Source organism: Mobula hypostoma, chromosome 10 (assembly GCF_963921235.1).
Source record: "Mobula hypostoma chromosome 10, sMobHyp1.1, whole genome shotgun sequence".
In the NCBI taxonomy this organism is placed as follows: Eukaryota; Metazoa; Chordata; class Chondrichthyes; order Myliobatiformes; family Myliobatidae; genus Mobula; species Mobula hypostoma.
In genome coordinates this window covers 116,698,851-116,719,987 of record NC_086106.1, presented here as the reverse complement: position 1 = coordinate 116,719,987, position 21,137 = coordinate 116,698,851, and the positions used below count along the sequence as shown (strand labels likewise).

The 21,137-nt window shown below is 41.1% G+C and overlaps 1 protein-coding gene across 3 annotated transcripts in view; it reads right to left on the bottom strand.

The window, feature by feature from the left end:
- LOC134353135 (transcription factor Dp-1-like) overlaps window positions 1-21,137 on the bottom strand; it is a 92,306-nt gene that overhangs the window by 27,974 nt on the left and 43,195 nt on the right. For all 3 annotated transcript variants that reach the window (XM_063061076.1, XM_063061078.1, XM_063061079.1), the window contains exons 6-8: window positions 15,299-15,464; window positions 1,204-1,350; window positions 85-153 (exon numbers count right to left, since the gene is read on the bottom strand). In XM_063061076.1, coding sequence (XP_062917146.1) covers window positions 85-153; window positions 1,204-1,350; window positions 15,299-15,464 — 382 coding nt within the window. The remainder of the gene's footprint in view (window positions 1-84; window positions 154-1,203; window positions 1,351-15,298; window positions 15,465-21,137) is intronic.

Sequence of the window (21,137 nt, the reverse complement as noted above, 5' to 3'; positions counted from 1 at the left end):
ACCAGTAAACTATTGGTAATAAATTTAACTATTAATATGCTACTAAATAAATCTTCATAATGTTGAAAATCTTTGAAATAGTACCTGCAGAAGCAACTCCTTAAGTTGTAACTGCTTCTGTTTAATCATCTCCAGTTTCCTCCGCTTCTCCATCTAGTCACATAAAAACAAAAGCGCCAACACTTGCTGAAAGCTGCAAACTAGTCTGCTAATTGTAAAATTCTCAGATTTAAGCAGCATTTTCAAGCAAAATTTAACCACAATGCCACACAAGGAGATATCCCTCTTTTTCGTAGAGGGATATTTTTAAAAAATTAAGAGGCTTATGGAAAGGTTATAGTGCCCAAAACGAAGACAGATGAAAACAAGATTACCAATTATACTGTAATTAGTATCAGACATGTCAATAGGCACAAATGAAAGCCTGAATAGTTCTCAAAAGACAGAAGACAATTCAAAGCTATATTGATTAACCCAACTGTAAGAATATGTTCAGAGACAAATCAAAGAATTTCCTTTCATTAATAAGAACTATATTCTGCAAAATGAAGAACAAAGCATGACAGACACATACAAGAAGTGTATAAAATACAAAAAGTGGGGTTGAGCTAATAATTTTTTCACTCATGCTAAATGGGGTGCTAACTGGGTGCCAATATATATAAAAAAAACTTAAACAGCTCAACCTCAGTCAAAATGTTCAACAACAGCACTGGTAGATGGAAATCAACCAGAGCAAAACAGAAAAGGAAATTTGGAAGTAGAGTGTCAAAAGAAAAGCAACAGAAAACAAAAAAAAAGTAAGTGAACCATGAAGAGAAACTATTGAAGCTAACAAACTGTCAGGGGTGGTGGTCAAGGCAGAAACATTATAGACTTGAGACATTTACGTACACTCATGAATGTGAAGAGAAGGAAGCAAATGAAGGCAGAAGACCCTTCATGAGAATATTAAATTTGTTTTTTCACTTCTAGATTAGGGAATGAACATGCTGCTTTGCATGCTGAGCATTTGCAGTATTTTCTGCTTTTATTTCAGATTTCCAGCATCTGCTGTCTTTTGCTTTTCAAATCACTGACATGAGTGCATACGAAACCAGAATTAAAGAAATTTTCTGTCAGAATGTGCTGAAATATCTTGGTATGCAGTTGATGGACATACAGTTTGATTAAAGGAGTCACACACAGACATTCCTTTCTTACCTCTAGATTCTGACACTCTTGAGCTGAATTTGTGGGGAGTCCTATCCACTTGATTTCTTTCTTCTCTTTGGAGATTATGTTCATTGCCATGAGCACATTCAATGCATCATATACACGACGTCTTATATTTTTTTGATCATACCCCTGCTGTGAATTAGAATACATTTTTTTAAATGAGAAAATATTTACGTGGAATGAATTCCATTCAGTAAAAAGAAAATCACGTTAGATGCAATTGTACCAGTCTACTATGGATCCATTTCTGTTTTCTTTTAACAATAAAGTTGGAATGGAACTGCAGTTATTCTCTTAAGGGCATGGTTGGCCTAGGCAGGGTAAAGAGAATAAAAATGTTCCGACTAGCATATTGTGCAAAGAGTTGAGAAAACTTTTATATATTTAGTACTTGCAAAAGTTTATCAAAACAAGCATCACCTTCAAGACTGAACTAAAGAGGCACACAATAGAAAACACTTTAAATGGTTATGGGGAATCAGTTGTCACACGAGACACTCTAGGAACCAGCAGAGACTCAATAGACCAGTTCCTTTATTCTGTGCCAATAAGTACTCTACAATTCTAACCTTTGAGAAGTCCAGCAAGCCATCCCCAAATGGGAGAGGAACCATTAAATCACAGCTGATTAGCTTGCTTAAACTACATAACAAGGTTATCTTCCAATTCTTACCTGTGAATAGGGATAAACAAAGACTGCAACTGGTAAGGCAAATAAAGAAATAATGCTGTTTTAAGCTGTTTAAAACTCAGGTGTTTTAAAACCAATACCCATTTTTTTTTTAAGTAGCTAGTTGTCTTAGTGCAACAAAACCAGACAAAAACATTTAAAGGCACTCAATTTTCCACGTACCCCAAGTTAGAAATTCTTGCTAATACAGGTTAAGCAACCCTTATCCAAAAATTTTTTGAGCACTAACATGACGTGACCAATAGAAAATTCTATAAGGCGTTGGGAAGGTTTCCATGCAATGCACCACATACAGTTCTGAAAAGTGACCTCACATATGTAACGAAGATAAATTAATGAAAAATGGAAAAGCACTGCAGAAAATGAAAAATGAAGATCATGTATTGAAAGAGTGGATTCCTCAGAGTGAACATATGGCTGATTATGAAACAAGTGGAGATCTATCCCAACAAACTAAAAATTGAAGGTAATTATGAATATCCCTCAGGATGATTGCAGAAATTTAAGAGAAAGGAATGGGATTAAATTTTTTAAGCATTTATGGTGAAAAACGTTTGCTGATCACAAAGCAGCAGAGAAATTCAATGATGCGTTTGCCAAGATCACTTTTGATGAAAATCTAACGTGCTGAATGGCTGCATCATACATACAGTGATGAACAAGTGTAAGTCAAAGACTGGTGAGCACATAAATTCAGAGTCGGGAATGACAACAATCCCAAACAGTCACTGACTGTTCACCTGGGCTTACTTTTTTGACTGTTCAATGTACACATCATTATTTCATACACAAAATTATTAAAAATATTACATAAAACTACATTTAGGGTACATGTATAAACTATATATGTAGGCAAACATAAAAGAGGCGGACAACAGAAGAGATTCAAAGACATCTTAAAAGCCAACATGAAGAAATGTAATATCGACATCAACAATTGGGAAACCAATGCCAAGGACAGGAAACTCTGGCAAGCCATCATCCGAGAAGGAACAGCAACTTTCGAGGCCAACAGCTGTGCAGAATCAGAAGGAAAGAGAAGAAAATGTAAAGAGAGGCAGCAACAACCAAAGCCCGATCTGCCATCTGGAACTACCTGTCCTGAATGCGGAAGAACTTTCAAAGCCAAGATTGGACTCACAAGCCACTTGAGAGCCCATAAGTAGATCAACAGAATGAAGACCATCATCCTTGACCTCGAGGGATAGCCACGACGATATGTAATACAAATGGATTTTCTGTTTAAACCTGGGTCCTGTCCTGAAGGCATCTCATTGTATTGATGCAAATATCCGAAAAATTACAAGAATTAGAAACACGTTCAGCCCTAAGCATTTCTGATCGGGGTGCTCAACCTGTAATTTTGTTACAGCAATGTCACTTTTCTCCTAAAGTAGGCTAAAAACAGCTAAATAAAAATAATCAAAAACTGCCAATGAATAAAACAGGACTACTGAAATTATAATACAGCCATAACTGAACATGTGTGGTTGGTATTAACAGACCACATACCTAAAACTTTACAACCACTGAAAAACCAAACAGGAGGGAATTTTAGCCTCTCCTGTCTAGGAACATTGAAGCCAATTGTGATAATAACATCACAGAGGCAGATTCAAGTGTGATAATATGCTGGCTTATTTATTAATATAATGTGTCATGCTAAATTAACAATTATTCGATTTTCCCAACTCCATCAATCGCAACATCCAATCGAGAAATACTCTAAAACATTTTCATTACACTGGGCAGTAAAAAAAAATTCACACCCAAAAGAAACAGGAACACAAGAACCACTACATCATTCAAGATGACTGCAGACATTCACACTTATCTTCTGTGTTAATGACACACAGAGTTATAAAAGTCTTTGAAAATTTTTCATTAAACAAGTTTAAATTAAATAAAATTTTAAAAGTAGTAAGAATTTTTTCACCCAAGGAAATATTTGCTTCACATCCTGGTTGATAAGCAAAGTTGATATAACAAAGTTGTTCACACTTTGTACAAACTTTGTACACACTCAAAGTGTCCTACAAGGACCTGCCTAACTATTCATTTAACGAATCAAATAATAGAATGAAGAACCAGCTGATATTTACCAGAAAACAGACTGATGGCACAACAAGTTATGAAATGGCCAACAGCATAAAATTACAAAAAAACTGATAGTTAATTGAATTATATAAACTAGCCTTTCTCAAAACTTTTTACCCTGGAGGAACCCTTGAAATAATTTTCAGGTTTCAGGGAACCCCTGCATAAAAATTATTATATCTAGAGCTCATGGTATGTTAGCATGATCAGTAAGTTGTAGATATAATGACCCAAAAATAATTTTCAATGCTTCTTCAAGTATAGAATGAATTTTCAGCCAACTTTTCTTGAAAAAAAAAATAAGCTTAGCTTACCTTTCTTGAAATTACTCTTTCTCTTTCATGAATTTTAAAAACTCACAAGGCAAGCATAATAAATTTCTCAATTCTTGGTCGAACTTGAGATAAGCACACACTGATTTCACCTTCAACTGAAATGAGATGGATTTCTATCCTTGGTCTTGATGCTTGTTAAACAAGAAAAGGCTTGCTCACTGTTGAAAACTGCAGCAAGATGTTCATGGCTGTCCTATGATTGGCAGGATACTCTTCTTCCATTGAAATTTAGAACTTGTTCAGGGACAGATCAGTAAATCTCATCCTGAGTGCATGATCAGAGTGCAGCTCACAAAGTTCTTCCTCTTCTTTCAAAGTCAAGTTCTCAGGCTGAGCAGAAGATTTAGAGAAAGGGTCCCTCACCCAGTAATACACTTTTTTTGAAAGGGAGGAAAATACCTTTCAATTTTGTTCTGCAGTTCTTCCAGGTGGCTTTCAGGTAACACTAGAGATTTTCTGATATTTTTCCTCACTCTCAAGCCCAAACAGCAGTGGAAACATTTCAGGATTTCCTTTTGCAGCATGATTTTTCCAAAGAATTAGTTTCCTTTTAAATACAATAATCTTGTCACTTGAAATCAAAACATTTTCCCCAGGGCCTTGCAGAGACTTGTTCAAGTGGTTCATATAATGGAAAACGTCTGTTAAGTAGGCTAGTTTCTGCAGCCATTCTTCAACTTCAAAGCACTTAGCAAAATCTGGCCGACTATTTTCTTGAACTACTACTACGTTGACTCAGGCCTAGGGGGCCGGCATCGGGATCATGAGAGACTCCACTTCTCCCTCCCCCTCATCAGTGTGTTCAGTTCATCTACATTAGCCGCACCGCTGTCTTCTAGGAGCGTGTTGACCATAGTCTTGGGAGGGCACCCAGGGTTCATCCTCCCATGCTTGGGCTCCCATATGATGACTAGGCTGGCAGGTAGCTCAGGGTGGCGTAGAAAATGCCCCGTTAGTTGCAGCCTTCTCGCCTCAATTTTAGTGGTGAGCATCAGTAGGTCGTCATAGAGTTCGATGTTTGTCATGTGCCAACACACGTCAAGAGCCATCCGGAGGCTTCGTGTATAGCAACCATCTACAGACTTTCGCATAGTCTTGGTGAGTGTCCAAGTCTCGCATCCATATGTGAGAATGGACTTTATGACTGATATGAAGATTCTCTTTTTAAGCCCTCTGATCAGGTTCGACTTCCAGATTTCCATCATGTCGTTCATAGCCCCCCACACCAGTGCCTTCCATATCTTTATGTCCTTCTCCGAACTCGTCATTCTTGACCCGAGGTACTTGAAGTCAAAGACTTCAAAGACTTGAAGACTTGACTTAAAATCTTTTCTTGCAAGTCCTCCTGCAATTCACCTTTCAGCTTAAACACCCTGTTGAGAACTCTTCCTCTGCTAAGCCACTGGATCTCTGCATGTAGCAGGGGATGGGTGTGCACTGAGTCCAGGTTTTCACAGTTTCCTTTTTAAACATTCACGAGTGAACTGGTACTAAATAACTGAATCTTTTTCCTAACTGTGACTTTATTTTCTAAAGCTTTAATCTGTTTGAGATTCCAATAGTCATTTAAAATAATCAGCACTTTTGTGTGTCATATATCTGTGATTTGCAGTTAAGCTTCTTTTCAGTATTGCTGGGGCCATTGTTATATTTCTAAGTTGTTTGCTAAAGACTAAGCACAATGGAATTGGACAACTTGGATCACCAGTCCATGTAAAACACACTGATAAGTAGCTCTCATTGTAAAGATACGATACTGGCTTATTATTTTAGTGTCGCCCATTGCTTTTGTCTCCAGGACCCAGAAGAGTTTGGTGGACTACTTCCGGGGCGACAGAAGGCATCAGATCTCTGCTGTCGTCCAGTCTTCTGATCGCAGACAGCGGTCAGTCATTGGCGTGTGTGCACACCCAGATGGCAGCCCTCCGCCTCAGGACCCTACAGAGATACCTTATAGTGACCACCCTCCAAGATGGCATGCAACAGCAACTGCCTTCAGGAGGGCACGCAGCTTCAAGCGGACAGCATCAGCCACGCCACTGCGGGAACTGCCCTGCTTTTACCGAGAGCTGTTGAGGGCATGGGGGTCTAGTCTCATCCAGACAGGGTGTTCCTGTGCCAGCGGGGGATGGTACTCTAGCTGCAAGGGGGGACTGGTCTCCATCTGATCACGGTGAGTGTTGAGGGGGCTCGGGGAAGTGGAGGGATCCTGGCTGCACCACTACCTGATGGACTGCAAGTGATCATCGGATACCACGTGGGAGAGGTAGGAGTCAACTTGAGCCATCTCGCAGGGATGCCCACCATGCCCTTCTGTGATGCCTCAAGCGATTTTTGTACAGGCTGCTCTTATACACCTCTCACTTCCCTGCCTTCGTTTTGCCGACCGGACTCGCCTTAGCAATCTGTTTTACCATTTGGCAGTGAAGGTTGTTCCCAGTGGAAATCTCTTTATGCAAGGGCCCTTCCTATATACATTGGGCAGTACCGTGCAACAGGTTCACTGACACCCCATCTTCCTGCCCATTCTGTGGCCTGGAGGAGTTACATGCTTATCTGGAGTGAGAGGTTGCACAGAAGGGGCAGGTCATGAGGAGGAGCTACTGGTGGGCTTGCTCCTGGGCCTTGCTAAGATGGCCATTCACAGGTCCAGGCGGCAGAAAGTCAACGGCCTGCCCCTCTTCCGAGGATACGTTCATGCTTGGCAGTCCATGGAAAGGGAGCACGCCGTCACAATGGGTATACATACTTTAATTTGAATTTATTCACTGTCTTGCAAGTACTTAATGTTTGTACTTTGTGTATTTGTTGTGTAAATAAACTTTTATAGTTTTGTACAAACTATTATAGTTTTTTGTCCTAAAAACTTTTATAGTTTTTTTTGTCTGTTGTTGCACTAGTGCAGTGAAATGACTCAGAAGATTGTAATCTCTTCATCATTAACTTTATCAGAACTGTCTGTATGCCTAGAATCCTCCTCTTCCATCTCACACCACCCCTTCAAAAATCACCACACAGGATCGTCTTTACAATGAAAATTTCCCTCCAATTTTCTCCACATCAGTAGAGTTTTCTCACTCCCATAAGTCAGTGCCATAGAAGGGGAAGCTGGGGGAGGTAATTCGGGAAGGAGAGGGTGATATCAGAGCTTAAGTTGGGCGAGTCCATTCAACACCTGGATAACACACTTCGTGCTCATCAGCCTACTGCCCTTCTCTCCGTGCAACACAGCACTCACCAATTATCAATCTTCCAATCCTTCCCTCTGTGCAACACAGCACTCACCAATTATCAATCTTCCAATCCTTCCCTCTGTGCAACACAGCACTCACCAATTATCAATCTTCCAATCCTTCCCTCTGTGCAACATAGCACTCACCAATTATCAATCTACCACCCTTCTCTCCGTGCAACACAGCACTCACCAATTATCAATCTTCCAATCCTTCTCTCCGTGCAATACAGTGCTCACCAATTATCAATCTTCCAATCCTTCTCTCCGTGCAACACAGCACTCACCAATTATCAATCTACCATCCTTCTCTCCATGCAATACAGTGCTCACCAATTATCAATCTACCATCCTTCTCTCGGTGAAACACAGCACTCACCAATTATCAATCTTCCAATCCTTCTCTCCGTGCAACACAGCACTCACCAATTATCAATCTACCACCCTTCCCTCTGTGCAACACAGCACTCACCAATTATCAATCTACCATCCTTCTCTCTGTGCAATACAGTGCTCACCAATTATCAATGCCCTCTCCCCCATCTCACGTTGAAAACTGAGAATGGACTCAAGCAAATAAACACAGTCCACTGCACACTGCAGCGGTCCCCAACCAACGGGCCACGGAACAGTACCGGGCCGCAAAGCATGTGCTACCGAGCCATGAGGAAACAATATGAGTCAGCTGCACCCTTTCTCATTCCCTGTCACGCACTGTTGAACTTGAACATAGGGTTGCCAACTGTCCCATATTTGCCGGGACATCCCATATATTGGGCTAAATTGGTTTGTCCCATACGGGACCGGCCCTTGTCCCATATTTCCCCCACTAAGGTACAGCATGAAACCTTTCATGCCAATACGGCGTCAAGTGAAGAAGCAATTACCATTAATTTATATGGGAAAAATATTTGAGCGTTCCCAGACCCAAAAAATAACCTACCAAATCATACCAAATAACACAAAACCTAAAATAACACTAACACATAGTAAAAGCAGGAATTATATGATAAATACACAGCCTTGATATAAAGTAGAAATAATGTATGTATAGTTGGGAAGATTAAGCTGAAACCAATTTGTGGGAAAAAAAAAATCGGCATGTACGCACATGTGCACGTCACGCATGCGCACACAGGTGCCCGCACAAGGCTTCATGGTCATGGTAGTCTTTCTCGGGGTAAACACAAGTGTCCTGTATTTGACTGCTACTTTTATCCCTTATTTGGGAGTAAGAAAGTTGGCAACCCCAACTGTAAAAGACATGTTGAGGTGAGTTTAACCCTACTTGAACACCCCCCCCCCCACCGGTCCACAGTGCAAAGAAGGTTGGGGACCCCTGGTATACTGGGCTACTCTACCATGATTACTAACGGTGCTGCTCGATCACTGCCCACCACTGCCAACACTAGCATCGCTCATTGCATGAAGTTCAAATAGTAATGTTTTTTAAAAAATCACGATCTCTTGCAGAACCCCCAGCACCCTAGGATTCCTCGGAACCCTGGCTGAGAAACCCTGATCTAAACTACACTACAGTCGGCCCTCCTTATCCGCGAGATCCGCATGCGCGAATTCAACCAACCGCGAATCGAGAAAACCCGGAAGTGCTCTTCTAGCACTTGTCGTTCAAGCATGTAGAGACTTTATTTTTTCTTGCTATTATTCCCTAAATAATGCAGTATAACAACTATTTTACATGGCATTTACATTGTATTAGGTATTATAAGTAATTTAGAGATGATTTAAATATACAGGAAGATGTGCATAGATTATCATGGATCGGGAAAAAACCGGAAGTTCTTACTAAGTAAGTCGGAACAGGTACATCCGATATTATTTAGCGTCAGTTAGTCAAATGTCTGTCTTTGTATATAGTATATATTTTACCTTTCTATGCATATAAAACACTTAAGAAACGTATGCTTCAGCACCGGGTCGGGAACAAAAGTTCCCGAGTTCGATCCAGTGACAGACCGCTCCCGAGCGCACTCTCCATCCCTGCTGGGTTGATGTGAGGGATCAAAAACCCAAAACCCAATAATTAAACCACTGCGTCACTTAGTAGTAATTGTAGCTTTCATCGGGGCAGGGCCCTTTCTCACTTTATCCTTTAAAATTGTTCCGATCGTTGACCGATTGTAGCCTAACACTTTTCCAATGACCGATGGCGTTTCACATCTTTCTGATCGCTTTATTATTTCCACTTTATTTTCAAGCGTGATTGTGATTATTTTCGAGAACAGAAACACTACGGATTCAGAGCTCCTCCGCCAGGTCCTAATGTCCACCGCACTCACCAAGTTAAATAAGGTCTGGGGTTCCGCTAGGTCCTAAGGTCCACCGCATTAAGACAGGATGAATAAGGGACTTAACATCTGCGTTTTTTGGTATCCGCGAGGGGTTCCAGAACCAATCCCTCGCGGATAAGGAGGGCCAACTGTATATGGATTTCAACATGAATGTGTGGGATAACATGGCTTGGACAGAAAAAGGTTGATCTATTTGTATTTTTTTTTAAATGCTGGAAGTAAAGAACAATGACTATCTAGAAAGATAGAGACTTGCATATAATAATTACCAAAATGTACCAGTTGGGTAGAAAATATAATTAAATGGGTAAAAAAGGGCTACTCTTAACATTTAGAGAGCGTTTTGTTGCTCTGCTACATTTACTTTACTTTATACTTTATTGTCGCCAAACAATTGATACTGGAATGTACAATCATCATAGCGATATTTGATTCTGCACTTCCCACTCCCTGGATTACAAATATTAAAAATAGTAAAAATCAGTAAATATTAATAATTTAAATTATAAATCATAAATAGAAAATAGAAAAATGGAAAGTAAGGTAATGCAAAAAAAACGAGAGGCAGGTCCGGATATTTGGAGGGTACGGCCCAAATCCGGGTCAGGATCCGTTCAGCAGTCTTATCACAGTTGGAAAGAAGCTGTTCCCAAATCTGGCCGTACGAGTCTTCAAGCTCCTGAGCCTTCTCCCAGAGGGAAGAAGGATGAAAATATTTTGGTATTTTAGACATTAAACAATATCTAGAATACAGCACATAGCTCTAGCCATTACAAAGATGCTCATAATATTTTAGATGGAGTGCAGTGTAAATTCAAATTCTACTTGGATTAGAAAAACTATTTAGTTTTCAAGGTCTGGACAACACTAACATGGCCAATATTTATTACCCCTGAGAAGGTGGGTTATAAATGTTGGCCTTGTGTGAGCCACTTTCTACCTCTCGCTCACCCCACCACAGTAAATTTGTCAAGCATTCTTATGTTACAAGAACATGCATGAAGATGCAATTTGAGCACTTTCTTTTAGGACTTTGAATAGACAAGGAAGTCTATAACAAAGACAACTTTAATCTCAGGCAGACAAGTTTATGGAAGTTCTTCACAGAAAAGCAGAAGTCTCCCTACAATCAAGCAGATAGTGACCAGATTTAATTTTTACATCAGTGATTTATGGAAGCTTTCTTGTAATGGCCATTAAAGCAGGTGGATACAGATAGTTCAGAGATCTGAAGAGAATTGGGTTCAAGGATTTGGATAACTCATTCCTCCTATACATGCAAAAGTTTGGGCACCCCTGGTCAAAATTTCTGTTATTGTGAATAGCTAAGTGAGTAAAAGATGACCTGAATTCCAAAAGGCATAAAATTAAGATGACACATTTCTTTAATATTTTAAGCAAGATTACTTCTTTTAATTTCCATCTTTTACAGTTTCAAAATAACAAAAAAGGAAAAGGGCCCGAAGCAAAAGTTTGGGCACCCTGCATGGTCAGTACTTAGTAACACCCCCTTTGGCAAATATCACAGCTTGTAAACGCTTTCTATAGCCAGCTAAGAGTCTTTCAATTCTTGTTTGGGGGATTTTCACCCATTATTCCTTGCAAAAGGCCTCTAGTTCTGTGAGATTCTTGGGCTGTCTTGCATGCACTGCTCTTTTGAGGTCTATCCACAGATTCTCGATGATGTTTAGGTCAGGGGACTGTGAGGGCCATGGCAAAACCTTCAGCTTGCGCCTCTTGAGGTAGTCCATTGTGGATTTTGGGGTGTGTTTAGGATCATTATCCTGTTGAAGCCATCCTCTTTTCACCTTCAGCTCATTTTACATATACACACACACACACATATATATATACACACACACACACACATATATATATATATATAAAGACGGTTTGATGTTTGCTTCCAGAATTTGCTGGTATTTAATTGAATTAATTCTTCCCTCTACCAGTGAAATGTTCCCTGTGCCACTGGCTGCAACACAAGCATGATCGATCCACCCTTGTGCTTAACAGTTGGAGAGGTGTTCTTTTCATGAAATTCTGCATCCTTTTTTCTCCAAACATACCTTTGCTCATTGCGGCCAAAAAGTTCTATTTTAACTTTTCAATACTGCAAAACATTCAGGCTTCATTTGATTTACAGTACCCATATCCCTTATGCAACCCAAGAAAACAAAACTTAGATAAAAACATATGCGTCATGTGTTGATCTGAAGTATAGAGACAAAATCTCAATACAACAATGCACACAAAATGATGGAGAAACTCAACAGGTCAGGCAGCATCTATGGAAATGAATAAACAGTTGACATTTCAGGCCAAGACCCCCTTTAAGGACAGAGAAAGCGGGGGTAAGATGCCAGAATAAAAAGGTGGGGGAAGGGAAAGAGGACTAGCTATTCGGTGATAGGAGATAGAAGAGATAGGGTCCAGAGTGGGGAATAGAAGGGGAAAACGGGAGGGAAAAAAATTATCAGGACTTTTTCCTCCTCCCATCTCCTAATACTTTTTTTTGTTTGAAAGTCTGATTTTTAACTGGGATATCAAAATAGAATTGAAAATCTTATTTCCTTTATTAATTAACTCAAGAGATTCTGCAGGTGCTGAAATCCAGAGCAACGCACACAAAATACTGGAGCAACTCGATTCTCGGCCAGAAATGTCGACTTTTTTTTTCATTTTCATAGATGTCACCAGACCTGTTGAGTTCCTTCAGCATTTTGTGTGTTGCTCTGGATTTCCAGCATCCAGTCTTGTGTTTATGAAAACTCAACAATAGGTTTAGTGGCACTATGTAGGGAATTTTATTAAATAGTTCAGACAATTTTTCTAGTAGAAGGAAGTTAATGCAGTAAAACTAAACTAAATGAAAACTAAAACCCCCAATACTCTGGGCCAGTGTGCCCACCAAGAAGAGAAAGATTCCACCATGCAATATACCTTTGTAATTCATTCTCAATTGCACACAATTAATTTGTGTTCCCTTGCAGAGGGCTCTCTTCCAGCCACGACATTGTGGACTGCATATTCCTGCCAACAACCTCACCCTGTTCAGTAGGAAGAAAAATTAAGAGTGGGTTGAGAAGGAACAAGACAGTTCGCTCATTTTTTTCCCCATTCCCAACCCACAGGAGAAGCACTTCGCTTCCCAGTTATTTAACAATGAGTAAAAACTGATAAACTACATCCAGCTCAGAGAATTCAAGATGGAAAGTTTTTAATTTAAAGCTGTCATCTATTGGGTAGTGATGTGCTTGTCCCTTAGAAGACACTACCACGAGTTTCACAAGCAGACAAAATTTCTGTAACTGTTGAAGCATTCCAGTAAAAAAAGGTAAACTGCATGCACAAAAAACAATTCAGATATCAGGGAATATCAACACAACCCAACTGCAATCCAGACACCAGCTTCCACTTACTCATTTCTATTGTCAATGTGCCTTTATCACCATTACAACTAAAACCATATCCAAACTTGCCAATGTCACCAATCAAAATATAGAATGCCTTTGTTACAATACTCTCCACAATCATACTTCAGCATTTCAGTCTAAATATTCACAAAGATGTCAATTTTCCACACCTGTCCACAGTGTGCTCAATAATATAGGAGCAGAATTCGACCATTCAGCCTAGAGTTTACTCTGCCATTCTATCATGGCTGATTTATTATCCCTCTCAACCCTATTCTCCTGCCTTCTCCCCATAACCTTTGACATTATTAATCAAGAACCAATCAACCTGGTTTAAATATACCCAATGACTTGGCCTTCACAGCTGCCTGTGGCAATGAATTCCACAGATTCACCACCTCTGACTAAAGAAATTTTTCCACATCTCTTTTCTAAGGGACATGTTTGTATTCTGGTCCTAGACTCCCCCACATAGGAAATATCCTTCCCACATCCATTCTACTTAGGCCTTTCAATATTCAACAGGTTTCAATGATGTCCCTATTCATTCTTTTCAAGTCCAATGAATATGGGCCCAGAGCCATCAAATGCTTTATTCTCAAAGATGTTCAGCCCATACTTTGAAAGTAGTAGGCTCACTTGCATAGGTTTGTAAGTGGATAATGGACACTAATCTTGTACATCTTTTTGAATCAGGTATGTAACTGGATTTGAAAGAATGGACTTAATGTTTTTCTAAGTTTGGCTTTTGATGCATTTAATAAACACCCTTGCACAATAGTGACACCAGCCATTCTTTTCTTCGGTCATAACCCACATATCTAACACCATACATGACAAAGGGTAGTTGTAGATAGAGTGTAATCTGCCTGGAGGTCGGTGACCTGTGATGTTCCAGGGGGACCTGTTCTTTCTGATTTTTATAAATGACTTGGATGAGGAAGTGGAAGCATGGGTTACTAAATTTGCAGATGCCAAGAGTTACAATAGGACATTGATAGGATGCAGAGATGGACCAAGAAGTGGAAGATGGGAGTTCAACCCAAAAAAGTGCGAAGAGATTCATTTTGGAAAGTCAAATTTTAAGGCAGAACACTGCGGTGAATAGCAGGAATCTTAGCAGTGTCTAGGAACAGATAGATCCCTCAAAGATTCTGCACACATTTTTAGAGTTGTTAAGGCATATAGTGTGTTGGCCTTCACTAATCAGGAGACTGAGTTCAAGAGTCACAAGGCAATGTTGCAGCTCTATAAAATCCTGGCTAGACTACATTTGGAATAATGTGTTAAGTTTGGTCATTTCATTACAGGATGTGGAAGCTTTAGAGAGGGCACAGAGGAGGTATACCAGGATCCTGCAGGGATTGAACAGAATGTTTTATGAGGATATAGGTTGAGCAAGCTAGGGCTCCTTTGGAGCAAAGGAGGAAGAGAGGTGACTTGATAGAGGGGTACAAGATAAGAGGCATTGATTGAGTAGCCCGCCAGACTTTTTCCTCAGGGTGGAAGTAGCTAATACAAGGGGGCGCAATTTTAAGGCGACTGGAGGAAAGTATAGGGGGAGGCAAGTGGTTTTACAAAGAGAATGTGGGTGCAGGAAGTGTGTTGCCAGGGGCATGGTGTCTGTAGAACCAGATACATTAGGCAGATTTTAAGAGATTGATGGTTGATAAATGGAGGGTTATGTGGGAAGGAAGGATCTTCACAGTAGTTTATAAGATCAGCACAGCATCCTGGGTCAAAGACTCTGTACTATGCTGAAATGTTCTATTTGTTTAGGAAGAACATTCAGATTTGCTTCATTTGCAGTTAAAATAAAGGTCTGATTGGGTTAAGCATTTTTATTAACTGCCCTGGTCACTGGGGAATGTCAGTGGCATACAAAACATATAAAATTGATTAAACTGAATTTCCTCCATCTAGATGTGAGAGGTTCTGCATGATTTATGCTAAAAAAGCAAACAATCTTAATGTGCTAAAATTTAATTATGCCTTACTTCATCAGAGCCCGATTCCTGGTTGTTGGTATTACTGAATTCTGCCACCAGCTCATCTGCCACTTCATTGTAGGTAGTTGTTCCTTTCTGCTGCACTTTTTCGCAAACCTTCATTGAGAAGTGCCGCAATCCTTTGCCATTCTTTTCACCCTTTTTGCTCCTTTTACTGAAAAGTAAACAATTAAAATTTCAAAACGTTTTGTCCTTTAATCATGAATTCGGTGTGCTAATTTTTTTAAGTAACGAAAATACACTCAGTGGCCACTGAGTGTATTGCTGTATGCTCATGGTCTTCTCCTGCTGCAGCCTATCCACTTCAAGGTTCACTATATTCTGCACTCAGATGCTCTTCTGCACACCACTGTTGTAATGTACGGTTACTATCATCTTCCTGTCAGCTTGAAAGTCTGGCCATTCTCCTCTTACCTCTCATTAATAGGGCACTCAAGGAACTGCTACACCCCAGACGTTTTTTTGTTTTTTGCACCGTTGGAGACTTGTGTATTAAAATCTCAGGAGATGGGCAGCTTCTGAGATACTCGAACAACCCTGCCTGACACCAACAATCATTCCATGGTCCAAGTCACTTCGATCACATTTCTTCTCTATTGTTGCTTGGTCTGATCAATAACGGAACCTCTTGACCAGGCCTGCATTCTTTTATATAGAGCTGCTGTCAAATTATTGGCTGATTAGACATTTGCATTAACAAAGCGTACCTAGTAAAGCTGCAACTGATTGTATTTAATGAAAATTTGCATTACTTAACTTTATAGCTGAGTTTACAAAGGGACCAATGATGTTGCTCGTACCAGTATATAGGTCCTAATGAGCCAGGATATTGGACCAACAGTGCAACAAATCAGATTACAGATAGATCAAGGTGCTGTCAGTCTCTAACACAGCCTTTCTCAACCTTTTTGCCTGGAGGAACCCTTGAAGTAATTTTCAGTTCTCAGGGAACCCCTGTGTAAAAATTATATCTACAGCTTATGGCATGTTAGCTCGATCAGTAAGTTGTAGATACAATAATTCAAAAATAATTGTCGATGCTCTTTTGAATAGAGAATGAATTTTTAGCCAATCTTTCTTGGGAATTAATGTTCCTCCTTCATGAATTTTAAAAACTCAACAGACAAACGTAATAAATTTCTGATAAATAACTGGCTTAAGCCAAATAGTATTTAATTTTTCTAAAGGTAGGCTTGACAGATTTAATTTAAATAAAGGTTGTAAATTGATTTTAATTAGTTTTATTTACATGAAAATTTATTAACAATGTTGAATCGTAAAGTTACTAAAAATCATAAGCTAAAGCAACACAGTTCTTCCAATTGCAACTTTTGACCTTTTGCTTCCAGATATGATGACAAAACATTAAATATATCTTGGCCTTTGCTTGTTTCGGGCAGTTTTTTTGCAACAGAAAAAGTTTTCTTGAATTCCACCATCACTGACAAATCTTACAAATGCTATATGACATTTATTGGTGAAATCTATTTATACTTATACTTTATTGTCGCCAAACAATTGGTACTAGAACGTACAATGATCACAGCGATATTTGATTCTGCACTTCCCACCCCCTGGATTACAAATATTAAATATTTAAAATAGTAAAAATTAGTAAATATTAAAACTTTAAATTATAAATCATAAATAGAAAATAGAAAAATGGGAAGTAAGGTAGTGCAAAAAAACGAGAGGCAGGTCCGGATATTTGGAGGGTACGGCCCAGATCCGGGTCAGGATCCATTCAGCAGTCTTATCACAGTTGGAAAGAAGCTGTTCCCAAATCTGGCCATACGAGACTTCAAGCTCCTGAGCCTTCTCCCAGAGGGAAGAGGGACGAAAAGCGTGTTGGCTGGATGGGTCATGTCTTTGATTACCCTGGCAGCACTGCTCCGACAGTGTGTGGTGTAAAGTGAGTCCAAGGACGGAAGATTGGTTTATGTGATGTGCTGCGATGTGTTCACGATCTTCTGCAGCTTCTTTCGGTCTTGGACAGGACAACTTCCATACCAGGTTGTGATGTACCCTAGAAGAATGCTTTCTACGGTGCATCTATAAAAATTAGTGAGGGTTTTAGGGAGCACGCCAAATTTCTTTAGTTTCCTCAGGAAGTAAAGGCGCTGTTGGGCCTTCTTGGCAATGAACTCTGCTTGGTTGGACCAAGTCAGGTCATTTGTGATATTGACCCTGAGGAACTTAAGGCTTTTGACCTGTTCCACCTGCGCACCACCGATGTAAATTGGGTCGTGCGGTCCGATACTCTTTCTGAAGTCAACAACCAATTCCTTCATCTTGCTGACGTTGAGGGATAAGTTATTGTCTTCGCACCATGCCACCAGGTTCTTAATTTCCTCTCTGTACTCAAACTCATCATTACCTGAGATACAGCCTACAATTGTTGTGTCATCAGCAAACTTATTATTGAGTTTGATGGAAACTTGGCTACACAATCATGGGTGTACAGTGAGTACAGCAGGGGGCTGAGTACACAGCCTTGTGGGGCACCGGTGCTCAGAGTGATTGTAGAGGAGAGCTTGTCGCCTATTTTTACAGCCTGGGTCCTGTCTGTGAGGAAGTTGAAGATCCAGCTGCAGATCTGAGCGCTAAGGCCCAGGTTCCGGAGCTTAGGAATCAGTTTATTTGGAATGATGGTATTAAAGGCAGAGCTGTAGTCAATGAAAAGGAGCCTTACATATGCGTCTTTATTCTCCAGGTGTTCTAAAGGGGAATGTAGGGCAGTTGAAGATGTCAGTTTCCTCCGTCCAAAGCGACACTACTTTTGACACCGTGACCTCCCGCTTCAGTTTCTGTTTGTAAGCCGGGAGGAGGAGTACGGCCTGATGGTCCGATTTTCTGAAGTGAGGTCGAGGGACGGAATGGTAGGCATCACTGACTGCTGTGTAGCAGTGGTCAAGTATATTCAGGCCTCTAGTGGGGCAGGAGACATGTTGGTATAACTTTGGCAGCGCCTTTCTGAGGTTGGCCTGGTTAAAGTCCCCGGCTGTAATGAGCAAAGCCTTCGGATACCTGGTCTCAAGTTCACTGATGTTGGCATACAGTATGTTCAGAGCACACTCCACGTCCGCCTGGGGGGGCATGTAGACTGCTGTCAGTACGACCGAAGTGAATTCCCATGGCAGATAGTAGGGACGACACTTCATCGACAGGTGTTCCAGGTCTGGGCTGCAGGAGCTTGTCAGTGCCACTGTGTCCGAGCACCATGCAGTGTTGATCAGTAGGCAGACACCACCTCCCCTCGTCCTCCCCGAAGACGTCATACAGTCCAATCGAAAATGCCTCTGGTTGGATGGCACAGTCGGCGGTGGCAGGGGAGAGCCAGGTCTTGGTGAAACAGAATACACAGCAGTTCTGCATCTCCCTGCAGTAGGTGAGTCTCCCTTTAAGATCATCCACCTTGTTCTCTATGGCTTGCACATTAGCTAGTAGGATGGTGGGCATAGGGACCCCGAAGCCCCTCAGCTTCAATCTGACCAGCAGCCCAGCTCTTTTCCCATGATTCCTCGGTAAGTAGTGCATCCTTCCAGGTTTCCATCAATGCAGTGTGTTGTTGTCAGCTCCTTGAGGTAGGTGGACGTGTCCCGTGGGGATCGATCGGCAGGTCACGTCGTCGTGCGCTCCAGGTCGGGCCGAGTAACAGGGGAGGCTCCGCTGCCACTTCCAGCTGCCGGGGGCACGGGCTGTCGATTGGGTTGGGTCCCGAAGCCGACACTTAATCCCGGATGGCCGGGCTCCTTGCTGAAACAAGTCCTTAAGCCAAGTCACAGTTGCGGAGGCCTCTGCTCCAGTCGAGCCTCGGGCTCGATTTCCGAGGTTGGCGGCGGAGGCCTCACTTCCAGTAGCTGTGGATGGCCACCAACGGGGCTTTACGGTGGTCGCTCCGGGGAAGCGCCTGGGGCACCTTGAGGTCTCCACCGTCACTTCAGTGTGGTCGTCTGCTCCGGAGAGGTGCTGGTCGGAATGGGCCATGTCTCCAAGCACTCCGGCACGGTAGCAGACCACGGGTCTCCGGGAACATGGCGGGCCTCGTTGGTTGGGTCCAGGTGCAGTCCGGAGTTTAAGAAGCAGTTCTGGCACGGTGGTCTTCAGCTGGGTCAGTAGCTTCGCCAGCGTGTTGTTGATCTTGATCTTGCTAAATTGGAGGTTTAGAAGGGTTTCTCGGGTATAGGATAGTGGAGAGGGCAGTTTGCTCGGGAGAGCACGCGCAAAGTCGTCAGTTACCGGCGCCATCTTTAACATAAAATCTATTTACTCATCAGCCTGGATCAGGTACACCTCTATCAAGTCACGTCTGTCTCAATCTTCTTTACTCCAAAGAACAAAGCCCTAGCTTGCTCAACCAATGACTCAGAAGATTGTACTGTCAGATATGTCAGTAAAACACAGGGGTTAATAAAATATAAAAAACAGTATAAAAAATAACAATCAGAAAATTGCAAAAAATACAGAAACTCTACAATTCAATTCACTTCTAACCTACACAATCCACCTTCTGCAACATTTACAGCACGATCCTACAGCGTAAAAATTTATTTAGAATGAAAATTTCCCTCCAATTTTCTATTACTCCTGTAGTTTGTTCACTCCCTGAAGTCAGTTGGCAAAGGGAAGTTGGGGGAGGGAAGTTGGGATGCCACAGACTAAGTTGGGAGAGTTTGTGTCAAAAACTGAGAATGGTCTCAACCAAATAAACATGGTCCTACTGTACACTGCCATACTGGGCTGAGAGAGCTCTAACGAGATCGTTAACAGGATTGCCCAGTCACTGCCCACCACTGTGAGTGCTAGCATCGCGTGTCACATTAAGTTCAAAAATTTAAGTTTATTTTTTTTTAAATCATAATCTCTCGCAAAACCTCTAGTGACCTCTCATGGAACCCTAGGGTCCTGCAGAACCCCCGATTGAGAAATCCTGTTCTAACCTGATAAAATGAAAAAAAAAAATCCTGTAAGTACTCAGGTCAGGTTGCATCAGATCTTCAATTTGAAACATTAGCTGTTTCTCTTTGCACAGAAGTAGCCTGACCTGGTGCATTTTGCTTTTATTTTAGATTTCCAGTATATGTAGTTCACGTAAGATTTTAACCTCAAACCTAATGTTTCCAGATAATGCTGCTGAGCCATGCAGATGCAGCTGAGAAGCAAAAACTGAGGGCAGATATTATGAGACAATTGAGCTAATCATAAAGGAATAGAAAGAGAATTCTTAACAGACAATTCTGAGGCTATGAATGGTTAGGCAGGAGAACCTGGCTAGGCCTGTTCACCCAGTTGCTAATAGTTGAAGTGCCCTGGAAAATGACATGGACAATCCTGTTACAACCTGCTGGCAATACAGGGCTATAATCTGTAAATTAAAACAATTTCTCTTGCATTAAAGAATGTCCTATTTGGAAATAAACCCCATTATATAAATAACATAGGACAGTACAGTACAGGCCAATCAGAATCAGATTTAATATCACAGGCATATGTTGTGACATTTGTTAACTGCAGTAAAATGCAATACGAGTAATATAGGGAAAAAACTGAATTAAGGTATATACATCAAATAGTTCAAATAAATAAGCGCAGAAACAATGAGGAAGTGAGGTATTGTTCATGGTTTCAATGCCCATTTAGAAATTGGATGATAGAGGTGAAGCTGTTCCTGAATCGCTGAGTGTATGCCTTCCTGATGGGAACAGTGAGAAGAGGGCATGTCCTGGGTGGTGGAGGTCCTTAATGATACACGTCACCTTTGAGGTACTGTTCCTTGAAGATGTTTTGGATACTATGGAGGCTAGTACCAATGATGGAGCCGACTAAT